The 13,868-nt window shown below is 42.4% G+C and overlaps 1 protein-coding gene across 1 annotated transcript in view; it reads right to left on the minus strand.

Annotated features, from left to right (window-relative positions):
- The window catches only part of glis1b (GLIS family zinc finger 1b), an 80,394-nt gene that overhangs the window by 39,510 nt on the left and 27,016 nt on the right, over positions 1-13,868 (minus strand). The window contains exons 3-4 of the mRNA XM_084921090.1: positions 6,714-6,906; positions 3,961-5,473 (exon numbers count right to left, since the gene is read on the minus strand). Coding sequence (XP_084777216.1) covers positions 3,961-5,473; positions 6,714-6,906 — 1,706 coding nt within the window. The remainder of the gene's footprint in view (positions 1-3,960; positions 5,474-6,713; positions 6,907-13,868) is intronic.

Raw genomic sequence — 13,868 nt, forward strand, 5'->3', positions numbered from 1 at the left:
GCTTAGAGCAGCCTGAAGCCTGAGCTTTTGGCTTGTTCATATATTGATCTTATTTGAAAGTTTAATACGAATACCTGTGAATGGAGTCAGAAGCTGGGCTCAGAGATTGTGGCCTCTAAAGTGTCCAAGGCTCATACGGGCACATTAATATCTGCGTCACTCGCCACCCGCACCCACTGCTCACACAGCTCCAGTTTCAGGCAGCATTCAGAGGAAAAGTCGGGTCATGTGCTGAACCTCAGTTTTAATTAGCTAATGGCACTCCCTGTTTTATCTCATGCACCTGAGCTGATTGCTCACAAAAGACTCCATTTACTCCAGGAAACACACGGCATCTTGGCAGCAGGCTGCACTCTACATCTGAGCGTCTGCTGCAGAGGGACGCAGCCACTCTCTTCCAAAAAACAGTCTAGTAAATCTAAATATATATGTTAGCTGGTTTCACACCAGTGAAGAAAGAGGAAATTCCATGATCTATGCCTTTTTTCCAGCAGGCCTCAACATCCAACTTTCCTTCAACAAGTCCTTTGACTGTGTGTCAGTCAGAGCGAGCGTGTGTGTTGGTGTTTGTCTCCGTATACACACATGTGCATACGTTTAGAAAGAGCGCTATTAAGCAGCTAATGCTGGCTGGCTTTTGTCATTGTGAAATGGAAGAGCGGCTCTTTGACTGGCCTTTAGCAACACGAAAACCTTTAAATGTATCATTTTATAGAGAAGTTTTCTCCTTATTTCACAAGATCCTACTCAATAATCATTTTACCTGAAATACATAAAACATATATATCTATATGAAGCTTTAATAATGTTTCCATATGAAAACAAAATTGCACTTGCCATGTGCTGCGCATAATTCACCGCATCAACGGTGTTTGTTCTAAAATGACAAAATCCTTCTGAAAGACCATTACTATGACATTTAGCACAAACAGCTTGGAATAAGCAACATTTTATTTATGCTCGAAGTGCAGAATAAATCCTGCATCCCGCCGCGACATAAGCCCCTTTTAAAAACATTTAAAGCGCACCAATGTTTTAAAATTTTATGAGCACATTTTTCTGCAACATTTGATCTAAACTGCTTTGCCAAACCAACCAAATAAAGAGCACAACACTGTACTCTTGCCTGAAGTCACTGTGCCATGTAAACACGCCGCCCTTTGCACACAGAGCTTCAGCGGTTTAAGAAAGATGTTTTCTGAAGTTCATAGCTCCCAGTGCAGCCTTCAGACACTTCAAATCCACAAGGTCGGCCTCTGACAAAGAAGAACAATATCAAAGTCTAGGACCATGACAGGGCTGCTCTTGCTGGATATATTTTTAATATTTATGCAGACACAGGAAAAAATGCAATAAACTAAAACAACAAGTGAATTAGGCATGAAACACAACAGGATATTGCAGAGAGATTATGTTGTTTCCTTTTCGCCCGTGTGTCCCTCGGCATTTGCTTGCCCTGTGCAACAACCCAGGCCTGGCTTTAATTGGAGCGAATGAGAACAAAAAATATTTTCTAAAAAGGTAGCGCAACATTTTAAGAGCCTCAAATTCAGTCGTCGACTTATTTCTCAAATGGGACATTTGGTAAGATATTAGCCAGGTGACAGACGCACGCAGGGGACGAGGTACGACTGTGGTGTTGTGATAATGACTTTTTGCCGCCAAGATGCAGCATGAAGCGAATTCTGTGCAGCTGCATGAAGAAAGTAGAAAGAGTGTATATATGGAGCAGGAGGGGGGGGGAGATGTGTTATGTTTGGATGTCAGGCAGGCCTCGCTTCATGAGCGCCTGCTGGAATCTGCCGCTAGAAAGATAATAAAAGGATTAGCCCTGTTGTTTCTAGAGCATTTGGTCCTAAAACAGAAGGTCTCATCTGTTTCCTCTATATGAATTGCTCGAATTCTTGAATGCCTTTGTCTATTGCATGAGCACAAGGAGCACAAGAGGCATCAGTGCTAGTGGCAAAAAGCGCACGTACCCAGACACCAGAAAAAGAAAGAAGGAAAAATAAGAAGCTACTTGAGACGTTTTTCAGACGCACACAGAGACACAAGGTTTCCAATGAGGGCAGAGCATTTACTTAAACGTGTATAGACTACAAAAACACAAACAGAGTTACAAATACACACACACACACACACACACACAGAGTGTGTTTATTTTCCCAGGGCCTCAGAGTTTATCTGCTGAAGTCCCGGATCAACATACATTAAATCCCAGATGATTAGATGTGTTGATGCAAGCTTTAAACCATTTCTTATTTATGTTGGTTTTTTCCGGGGGGAAACCACGAGTGTTACAATTCATTGTACTGCACATGGAATCAATACTTCCTATTGTGAGAGTGATTCAATGTACTGCCATTGCCGTGACTTTGTTTTTTCATGCAATGAGCATAAACAGGAGGTTAAGGTGAGTTTCACAGTGCCTCACATCCGCAGACAAAGTCCAGCGTCTTGTCCACACTGAGACGAATTGTTCTCGTGCTCACATGTGGTAAACATCTCCAAAAACACACCTCGGCGCAACATTTATGCACACCTATACGAAACGCATAAATCTGCTGTGTGTCACCAGACGTGCTGTGCCCGCTGTGCAAACACACATTGCTTTAATGAGCAACAATAACAACAATAACAAAAAAGGGACAAATGAAAGCCTGTAATACAACGCAACGCTGAAGCTGAATTAACAGTTTAGGCACGAACAGCAAATTACTTCCAAATTTTTACTGAGCCAAGGAAGCAGAGACACTAATACCCCAGAGTGACGCAAAGCAGGGAGAACAGCAGGAACAGTTGAGTTTGTGTCTTTTTGCCTTCGATCAGCAGATGTGTAACAGCAAGCATGAGAATTAGTAGATTCAGCATGAATGTCTTAATTAGCGCACAAGGACGGTAAAACCAGCCTCTCCCTTTAGTTCATTTCACGAGCCACTGTTTTTTTTAGGAAAACAAACAAGATCTGGAGAACAAGGCGCTACAGAAATATAATAAATTTTTTAAATTAGCATTTGGATTTGGATGAATTCTTCAACCTGAAGAAGACCGCTGACAGAGAGAGATTTGGGTGAAGCCGGGAATTGAGCAAGACAAGCGAACGTTCCCGACGATGCCTCCGTGTCTCACTTCTCCAGACTACATTTCTCCTCATGTTTGCCTTGGATATGAATCCAACTCACTTAATACTTGTGGGACAGCTAAACTTTTAAAGCTCCCATTTAATGTGGGCATTGTTTGGTTATGTTAACCATATGTGTTGGCTTTTCACGATCTGAATCCCTTCTCAAAAAACGAAGTGCCCGTGAAAATAAACACGGCTTCTTGCTACACAAATTGTGCACTAATTGTGTATTTGGACTGAATCGTTTTAAAGGTTGGAGGGCATTTTCCATTCGTGAAGGGACGCTGGGAGGTGACAGCTTGACGCTGATTAGTGTGTTGATTTGTGCAACCTGAAGCCTTACCTGCAAATACAACCGCAAATCTATTTATGCTGACGAAGGACTGCTGCTCTTACAGCATTTCACATCTTCAGTGGAAGAAAAACTCTTTTGTTTTTTGCATGTTCCACTTGAAATACGGGAATTACAATCATAACTGTTTCTCAACCAAAACAAAATAAGAGTTTCTGTTGAAATTTAATCAGCAGTGAAGCAAGGCCAGTCCTTTTTTTTTGGATACAACATGTATCTTTCTGAGAAAAAAATCTTCTTGAATTACTGTATTATGTTGTGAAATAAGTGCTTGTATTTAATTTAAACAAAAAAAAATCCCAGATGGTTGCAATTATGAGATAAACTACACTCATATTAAACTAATACATACAACCGGAGACCTTCAGAAAGAATAAGAAAGCTGACTACGAGGGGATTTTTTACAATATTCTACGTATATGTTTTGAATCTTTTGGCTTTGGTCTGTGGTGGGAGAAGAACTTAGTGGTTTATGATGACTCACCATACACTTGTTGGGTTTCTCTCCAGAATGGACCCTCATGTGAATGAGCAGCTTGTAGCGTGCATTGAAGGGCTTGTAACGCCGAATACAGCCAGCCCAGAAACAGGTGAAGTCCTCACCTTTGCGTTGGTCGATGTGGACCTTTTCAATATGTCTCACAAGCTCCTCCTGCTGCTCAAAAGCAGCACTGCAGTCAATCCAGCGACACACCTGTTTATCCACCAGCCCTCCTCGTCCGACTTCTTCCGGCTCGGGGGCTGCGTGGGCCACCGCAGGGCCTCCTGAGGTTGGTTTGAGTCCGAGGGAAGAGCCTGGAGTTGTCTGCTGGTTGTGATGGTGTAGTGGACCGTTGGGGGTGGGCCCCACATATTGGTGCAAGTGGTAAGGCGGAGGCATGGCCGATCGAGGTGGGTGGTGAGCGTGACGAAGATTCCCACTGCGCCCACTTAAGTGATGGTGATGATGATGATAGTGCTGCTGAAAGAGTTTGTCTTCGCTGGGAGAGAAGTCATCGAGCGGTTCCTGCTTGAGGACAGCCCCAGATCTTTGGCCCCCATCTGGGAGACCCCCACCCTGAGGCCCCGAATGCAGAGCCCCAGACATCAGGGCCCCACTCATCAGTAGCCCCAACCCGTCTGAGCCTCCTCCTCCTCCTCCCTCAGCTGTTCCTCCAGCCCCACGCCCCTGCAGCATGGAGCCCTGCTCCTCGCACAGCCCCAGGCTCTGCCCCTGGCCTTGCTCCGGCTCCCCTAATGACACTGAAGAAGAGGATGAGGAAGAGGAAAGAGACAACAGGCAGGTGGCAGGTGAGGACAGCTGACAGCTCTCCTGTAGTGCAGCCTGCTGGGGGCTGCTGTGTGGTGGGGGCCTCTGGGGGGCTTCCCGTGAGCAGGAGTTAGAGGGTGGGGAAGCAGTAGAGGAGGAGGAGGAGGAAGAGAAGCCGGCGCTGCTGGTGTTGCTTGGCGAGAGGTTAGCACGGAACCCGTTGACGCAGGCGACCATCGACATCTGGGAGGAGGAGCAGATGATTGCGGTGATATTGATCTCCTCAGAAGCGGTGCCAACAGCTGATGGGGAACCGGTGGCAGCAGCGGCGGTGGATTGCGAGGCCAGGGACAGGCAGCGTCTCTTCAGACTGCCAGCACTGAGCAGCCGCGCTGAATGACGGGAGCCAATTGGAGACAAAGCCAGCGGGGAGGAGCCATTTTCATTATTAAACGGTTGTCCTGCGTCTCCTGGCACAGCGCTACCTACACCGCTCACTGCACATACGCCATTACCGTTGTTGCTAACATGCAGTGATCCAACCATCTCATCCCTGGCCACCTCCAAAACTTGGCCTGCAGTGTGGGCCTGAAATCCAGCCTGAGATGAAGACTCCACGTTGGAGATCTTGTAGCCCATCGAGCTCTCCTGTTTGACTGGGTAAGGGAGAGAGGAGCGTGCGCCGCTGGCACCACAGCCCAGGCTGGGTGAGGCCCCTGGCAGGGTCCTCCCGAAGGCAGAGGAGGATCTGCGGGGAGAAAAATACAAAAGGAATGTGAGCACTATTAGCTCAGTGCCTGTTGACAGACAGGCTGGTTCATCCTTCCCACCAACATCGCTGTCAGTGTTCTGCCTTTTCATACTCGAATTTTTCTTCAGGTTAAAAGGAAAATCACGTAATGCTGAAAAGGTCCCACTAACCTAAAATATTTCAGCTGAGCCTCTCGTATCAGAAGGGAGTTATGGATGGAATAGACCATGACAAGCGAACAGCAACAGAAAATTGTTGATAATCCAAAGTGGCTTTTTTTAATGAATAAATGAAACAGGATCTTCTTGTAGTGAGGGGATATGAATGGGCATTTAAGACTAATAATAGAGCGAGGGGGAGGGTTGGATGGTGACTGAGACCGAGAGGCCACTGGCTGGTGTGTCCATCTGACGGGCTTTGATGACACAAAGGGGTTAAACCCAACCCAACAGTGGGGATAAATAGGGAGTCACCTGTTTTGGTGGTATAATTGCAGCCTATGAAGGGTCACCATTTACAATACTGTGTATTATGGTGGGAATCTTTGCCTTGCTGAATGGGGAACCCAGGTCATGTTTCTCCATGCGTTGCTGTGATCTCCTACATAATCATTCCTGTCAGTTGGCTCATTATGGATTTTGTCCAAAGCCCCTGAGTGATGTGAGAAGAGCTCTCTTTTTCCCTGGCTGTCGTCTTTGTCTCTTCCCCAGAGCACGCCCAGGAAAAAACAGCACTAATGCTAACTGGGACAGGAGAAAGCCACTGGCAGGCCTTGTCATCATTGCTGTTAATAAAGACTTGATCCCTCTTCTTCTTTTTTTTCCTATTCAGTAGCCTCATTTCCTCTTCGGCTATACTGAAAATATTGAGAGACAATACGGGAGAAATGAACGTCTGTCCAGACGCTTTCAGCCGGATGGCTAAGACGAGAGAGAGAGAAAGGAGTCGGGGGAGGGAGAAGGAGGACAAATCCACTTCTGCCTTGACCAACAGTAGTCACAATTTGCACACGGAGGAATTGCATTAGTGTAGCATAAATGTTGTACTTCAGTGTGTTTTATGAGGCCGCTGGGCAATGCTGTCTAGCAACATATGTGTGCAACTGATTCACAATAGCAAACGTAATGAGAACCATATTGTACCTGCATATTGTTAGTAACACTACACCAAACAGGAAACATTCAGAACTGGAAGTGGAAAAATATGATATCAAACGGGAATAACAGTGACACTTCACCTGGCGTCTTGATGAGGCCCATCCTGCAGAAGGAGGTCAGGTGTAGGTCTGCTGCACTGGAGGCTCTGGGAGTAAAGCCCCTCCGAATGACCCCCCGCTGGAAGCAGCAGGCTCTGCCCACATCGCATCAGGGGGCCCTCGGCATTGCCCAGCTCAGCATTTGCATCCTTCTCTGAGCAGTAGGTCCCATTCACTGGAAATGGACAGAGATAATATTACTAAATAGTCTACTTCACAAATTGCACACCTTTTGTCAAAGCAGACTAATACATGCGTTGTGCGTGCTGATATCGAGGTATGGTTTTAGCTAGCAGAACACTGACCCCATGTTACTCTCAAATTAAAAGTTGGCTAAAGCTAAAGCTCAGTGATCTGCTGACTGTCCTGGAAAAAGAGCCAGCTGAAAATAATCAGTTTACAATGGGATCCATGCAATCACGGACATGTTGAAACTCTATTACATTATGAATATTCTCTCGAGGAATAGTTGTTGGCTGCCTCAACTATCACTGCGTCAAGTGATACACAGAGAGCTCTTTGGCAATATCCGACTGGTGGCTGTAAGAATAACGTCACACATTAGTGCTGGAGTAACTAAGAAATTCTAATCCAAATGTCATTTTGGAAAAAGAGCTAACTCAGCCAAATGAAGTGAAACTGTTTTATCTTTCAAGACCTTTAATTAAAAAAATTAAAAATCAATTATTTTAATTGTTATCATTTATCACATTTTATCATTTATTTGCTTCACTGGCTAATTTTTATTTTGTAACAAGTCTAATGTAAGTAGGCGGTGAGTTAATATAAAAATCAAGAGCTATTGCACTAAACACAAAGATGTTTATCATCTCAGAAAAAATAACAATTAAAAATATACAAATAAATGAAAGGAGCATAACTGCTGAGGAGTTAAGAAGACAAAATTCATTTTTCTGACTAAAGAAAAAAACAGGAAAATGTGTTAAATTCAAATCTGTCATAACCTGTCATTTTATTCAATGTGTGTTTTAACACGTTTGACTGTCTAATGCGGTTACTTGATGAAGATTGCATACTTTATGATTGTGGCCATAAATATAATAAAAAAACAAAGAGAGGGATGAATGTGAGAGAAGGGAGGGCTTGGTGTATGAGGAAATGTTTTTGAAGGGTAAGTTGATATCCCCACACTCGTGCGCAGGCGACTGCGCGTCCCCTGTTCCAACTTTCTTAACTCAATTTCTTAAATTTAATTTTCTGCTAACAATATTACTGATAATGTTATCACACACTACAAGCTACAATTAATAAAACCAACCAACTATTCTGTTTGTGAAAGAAAACATTAAGAAGGAAAAAAAGACAAAAAGCACGTAAAGGAGAAAATCTACTACATGTAGTGAAACATGCAAAAATAGGGCTTTATGAAAAAGAAAAAACAAAGGCGTAAGAAAGCTATTACAACATTAGTAACAGATGGAAAGAGAAGAGAAGAGAGAAAGGGAGGGAATGTTTTGGAATATGGGAAAAAGGTTATAAGAAGGAACAAAAGACAAGAGAAAACAAGGGCACTTTGTGGTCATGTTATCCTCAGTTTAACAAACATATTTTCACATATCCTTCCTACAGCTGACGAGCCCAAAGTCTCCGCTGCGTTTGTCTTTTCGTGGGTCACAGCAGAAACACAAAGAAGTTGAGAAAAGGCAAAGCGAGCAACGCAAACAGTGCAGCATCGCCAAGGGAACAACGCTGCTTTCACTCAAAACTGTTAACAGAAGGCGAGATGAATTTCAGCTCTCGCCTGTTTTCAAGCAACACAAATCACTCTGTTTATCAAAATCTGGACCGCTCCATTTTGTTTTATTTCATTTATTTATTTATTTTTACCATTTGTTGGCCGAGCATCTCACCGGTTAGTGTATACAAATGAGTTTCTGTATGAAATCTTCAAGGCCCGACGATGTGAACCAAGCATCTCCCCGCCTTAGGTTAGAAATCAATCAGGCTTTGACTGAATGCACTCGCACACATATGTCCTAGTTACCAGCTTTTATTAAAAATAAAAAAACAAAATACGAAACACGAGACAGTGTTCATTACTTCCTTCCACAATAATGATGTTTGCAGGAAAAGAAACGAATTACAAACAGAGATAAACAAGATAAATATCTAGAAACGATGATAACTTGTCTTAAAATTGATTTACAATAACAGGTGCAGAATTCATTTGCTGTTTTGCAGGACAGTCTGAAAAGAAAGAAAGTGCACCCTCTGTCACTTCTAAGCTTTTATATATCAGGATATAATAAAAATATTTATGTCCTTTGAATGTCTTTAAATTAGGGACATATAACCTGAGACGAACAACATAATATGACGTAGTTCACCTCGTCATTGTCGATTCAAGGCAAAATGCAGAAGCATTATGTGAAGAACTAAGTACACCCCAAGACTTAATACACTGTCCAATAGACGGTCTCGCATTTGACTTTAAAACACTTTCACGGTTGGCTCAATGACTGCACGGCGCTCCGGCCCCGCGGCTGCAGAACAAGACCAAATCGTCACCCCTCCACCACCTTGCTTGACAATTTGTATGAGGTGTTAGGTTTTCTCCAGACGTGGAGCTGTGCATTATGGCCAAACATCTCCGCTTTGCTCTTTCGAACTTTTCTGAGAGAGGAGGCTTTCTCCTGGCAGCCCGCTCAGTCTTTTTCTATTTGTACCGTCAGAGATGAAGCTCTTGCCTTTTTTTACATTTCTCTCATCACTGCGCAGTCTGACCTATGTGAGTTTGCTGGGACATCCACTCTTGGGAAGATGTGCATCTGTCTTAAGTGTTTTCCTGTGAATAATCTTTTCACTGTAGAATAATAGCCTCATAAATAACCTCCCAGCAGCTCACAATTCAAAAGGGTGTACTTAATGTTTCACATACGGTTTCTGCATTTTGGCTTGATTTTTGTGAAATATAAATTGTCACAGTGCAACACGTGAAGTGGTTTTGTTTTTGCTCATCTGACATTATATTTACTTGCTTAAGGTTCTTGTGTGGCTCAAGGTGTTTAGACAATTTTTACATTTTTTTATTATATTAAAAATATTTGCAGGAAAAAAAAGAAATTCAACAGTTGTGTTTTTAACTCTCAACTACAAACCCAATTCCTAAACACTGGCCCGTGATCCTCGGGCCCTCAGAGGGAACCGCATTAAAAACAGGCATGATTCTGCCATGAGATTGGGAACACTTCCAGAAAACACCGTCTTAAACACAGTTCACTGTGCCATCCACAAAGGCAGGTTAAAGCAAAGAAGAAGCCATGTGAGTGTATCCAGAAACACTGCTGTCTTCTCTGGGCCAAGCTCTTTAAAATGGAAGGAGGAAACGTGGAAAACTGTAATTTGGTCAGATTCTTTTTTTTGTTCAAAAGCCTGTATCTCTGATGCTATAGGGGTGTATATGGAGTTAGCAGCCTGAACATCTGGAAAGGCACCATCAATGCTTAAAGGCATATACAGGTTTCACAGCAACAATGCTAAACCCCAAACTGTGGCTATTCCAACAGCGTGGCTTGGTGGTAGAAGAGCGCTCGACTGACCTGGGGACTGCACCAAATGAAAACATCTGGCACATAATGAAACAAAACTATGACAACCTGTGGGGCAGCTATGATTCTATATCAGACAAGAATGATTTTCCCACGAGTCCAACAACTGGTCTCCTCAGGTCCCAGACTTCGTTAAAAGAAGACGAGATGTTACATAGAGGTCCTGTCTCATCTGTTTCCATCAAATTCAAAAGTTTGTTTCTTTATATATTTAAAATATGCACAGCACTGCCCTTCATTTGGACATTTTCCTTTGTCACCACCTGATGAATGTAAGACATTTATCAGCAAAACTCCTCTGTCTCTGTCCAGCAGGACATAAAACTTCTTGGGTATAAACAAAGACACGTGATCCAAACAGAGAAATATGAACTATGACTACATCTGTTTGCCCAACCTACAAACCACAAACTGAATAAAATTAATGATGATGTGACCCTGTCAAACACCGTATAGATTTTAAAATTCTTTTGCTTACTTTTAAAATCTCAAACAATTTGGCACCCAGTTACCTGACTGAACTCCTCCGCTTGTATAACCCAGGAGGGCACTAAGATCATCCTGCCAGATGCTCTTAGAACAACTTAGATCCCGGCTGAAGTCCAGAGGTGATCGGGCCTTTGCAATTGCAGCACCTACACTCTGGAATAGTCTCCCCGCTTCTATTCACAATTCTGAGTCTATTCATTCTTTTAAATCGTGTCTTAAAACTCGTTTTTTTACTTTGGCTTTTGGATCAAATTAGTTTTAACTATCATCAGGCCTGTTTTATGTCACCTTTGATGTTTGTTGGTGTGTTTGTTTGTTAACTTTTAATCTCTTGCTGTTTTTTGCTGATTGTTAAGCACTTTGATCAACCCTGTTGTTTGTAAATGTGCATGTGATGGCTGCACTTACAGCCACACAGTGGTAATACCCACCATGTTAGTGTAGAGGCTTATAAGTAACATTGCATTCACATTTGTCTTTCTTTAAATATAGGAATTAATTTACAGGACAATAAATAACTGGTTTTGGTTTAGAGTTAATTCACATATCCACATAACACTGCATTCTAAAATAAGTGCACACATTTTAGTTTACACTGTTATGTATGATTAATCTTTTGTTTTCTGAGTTACCTTAGTTGCAGCTGTTCCAGTCCTTTGATTAAGGAGCCAAGAGGTGGAAAAGGGGCGGAGCGAGCTTTAAAGGAAGACTACAAATTGGTTCATGCCATAACTCGGGACCATGGGGGGGAATTGGAGTTCATTATGTTAGGTTTAGTTAGGTTTTGTGTGTTTTACCCCTTCTCGTGTTTTTGTTAACTTAATGTTTCACATACGGTTTCTGCATTTTGGCTTGATTTTTGTGAAATATAAATTGTCACAGTGCAACACGTGAAGTGTTGTTTTTGCTCATCTGACATTATATCAGCCACTGTGGCTGATCAGCCACTATTTAAGTTTCCCCTTTGTCTCGTTAAGTTAGGTCAGTTTGTTTGAGTTATCAGTAGTGTTGTCAACTTTGAGTAGAGTTTTGTTATTTTGACCTCTTTTATGGGCCCAAGATTTTGATTCTTTTTGCATGATTTAACCAATTATGTTTTTTGGGTTAAATAAAAAATCATTTTTTGGACTTTAACCTGTGCCTAAGTTTCTTTCACTGCTCGGTCCATCACAGTGCAATATAAATGAATAAACCTGAACCTGAAACCTGATCGATTAAATATGTTTGAGCAAAAATTGTGTAGAGCAGCAAAACAAAAAAGCACTGAGCACATGCAAAGTAATCTACAGCAGTTTTTAAAAATGTCTTTTTGTGTATTCTTTCAGTAAAAGTTACACTTACACATAAAGTTTTATTGACTTCCTATGATCTTATGTAGGACTCTACATGCAATTTTCCAGCAGTTTCCAATTAGATGTAAAATATGAACATACTATGCTCCTGTGTCCAATATTCACATCCAAGCATTGCTTAAGTAGCCCCGTATCCAGGTGTTGCAACTCAGGGGTTGTCTTCAACAGGAGGCACCTTCTGATTTTCTCCAGGACATTGAAGTAAAAGTGTTTCATGAGTGTTAAAGTTCTTGATCCCTTCACTGCAGAGAGTTGGCGCTCCAGTGATTTAGAGCTTTGTGACATTAACAGAATCAGTCATGCTCTGGTTGGGGAAACAGCAGCCTCCTCAGCCATATGGAGGTTTGGACCGAATCCAAACGTAAAATCAGTTTATATTGAATGTGCTATGGTAATTCACTGTTGAACATTTCATTGTGTGTTAGAGCCTAGTTTGATCAGGAGGTGGGAGCCAGATAGAGCATCAGGGACTGAGGTGAAATGTAAGACATCCAACAGGAATGACAGGTGAAGAGTGTGTGTGTGAATGAAAGAGCGAGAGGTGATCATTCTCTGGATTATGCAGAGGTTATGGCTCGCCTATTGAGCGAAGCAGCTATGCATCATACTTTACATTCCCTTGGCTCTGAGTTTGAATTTTTTTCTTGTTATGTTCTGAAAAACACTTGAGAAAGAGAAATGTGTGTCTGTGTAATCCATTAATATAGTTGAATGGATCATGGCTGAGCAGCCTATACGGCTTCATCACAAGCTCACAGGCAACACAGCCGTTAAATGGAGGAACAAAGAAATGAGCCAGCAAGGAACAAGGGCAATATCCGAAGCTGGAAACATTAAACCAACATGAAGAATCAAAACCTGCAGTCCCTCAAAATGGCTACTGGACGCTGGCTCCAAAACGAAAGCCAACTGATCCCCACACACTCTAAATTTCAAACGAGCAGACATAAACAGGTTTACAGCCTGGAACAAAAACATCTTTGCTCTCTACAGCTAACTTCCCCTTCCATATTTTTTGTTTTACCCATTAAAATTATATTGAGGCAGTTGTGCATTACTAAAGGTATGACCAGACTGACTGACGGATGCTGACACAGGCAGCAGCAGCTGTTTGCTGAGCTTGAGTTCAGCAAATTTGTGCTATTGCACTGAAATCTGACAAATATATGGCTTACTATGAGGTTAAGTACACTAAAAGCCTATAGAAGATGTGCTTACTGTAGCTTAAGTACAGAGTGGGCCATTTATATGGATACACCGTAATAACATGGGAATGGTTGGTGATATTAAAGTCCTGTTTGTGGCACATTAGTATATGTGAGGGGGCAAACTCCTCAAGATGGGTGGTGACCATGGTGGCCATTTAGAAGTCGGCCATCTTGGATACAACTTTTGTTTTATCAATAGGAAGAGGGCCATGTGACACATCAGACTTATTGGTAATATCACAAGAAAAACAATGGTGTGCTTGGTTTCAACGTAACTTTATTCTTTCATGAGTTATTTACAAGTTTCTCTTTGTTCACAGCCATTGACATGTCGAAGAGGTTAACACGTGAGGAGCGGATCGAAATTGTGTTGCTATTTGGTGAACGCAGTAACCGGGTCATTGCAGCAGATTTCAGTGCAAGACACCCTACGAGACCACCCATCTCCCATGCTACAGTTAGCAAACTGCTTGCTAAGTTTCGTGAAACTGGTTCAGTGTTGGATTTGCCAAAGTGTGG

The sequence above is a fragment of the Perissodus microlepis genome, chromosome 23 (assembly GCF_051167445.1).
Source record: "Perissodus microlepis isolate ML-2025 ecotype Zambia chromosome 23, ASM5116744v1, whole genome shotgun sequence".
NCBI lineage: Eukaryota > Metazoa > Chordata > Actinopteri > Cichliformes > Cichlidae > Perissodus > Perissodus microlepis.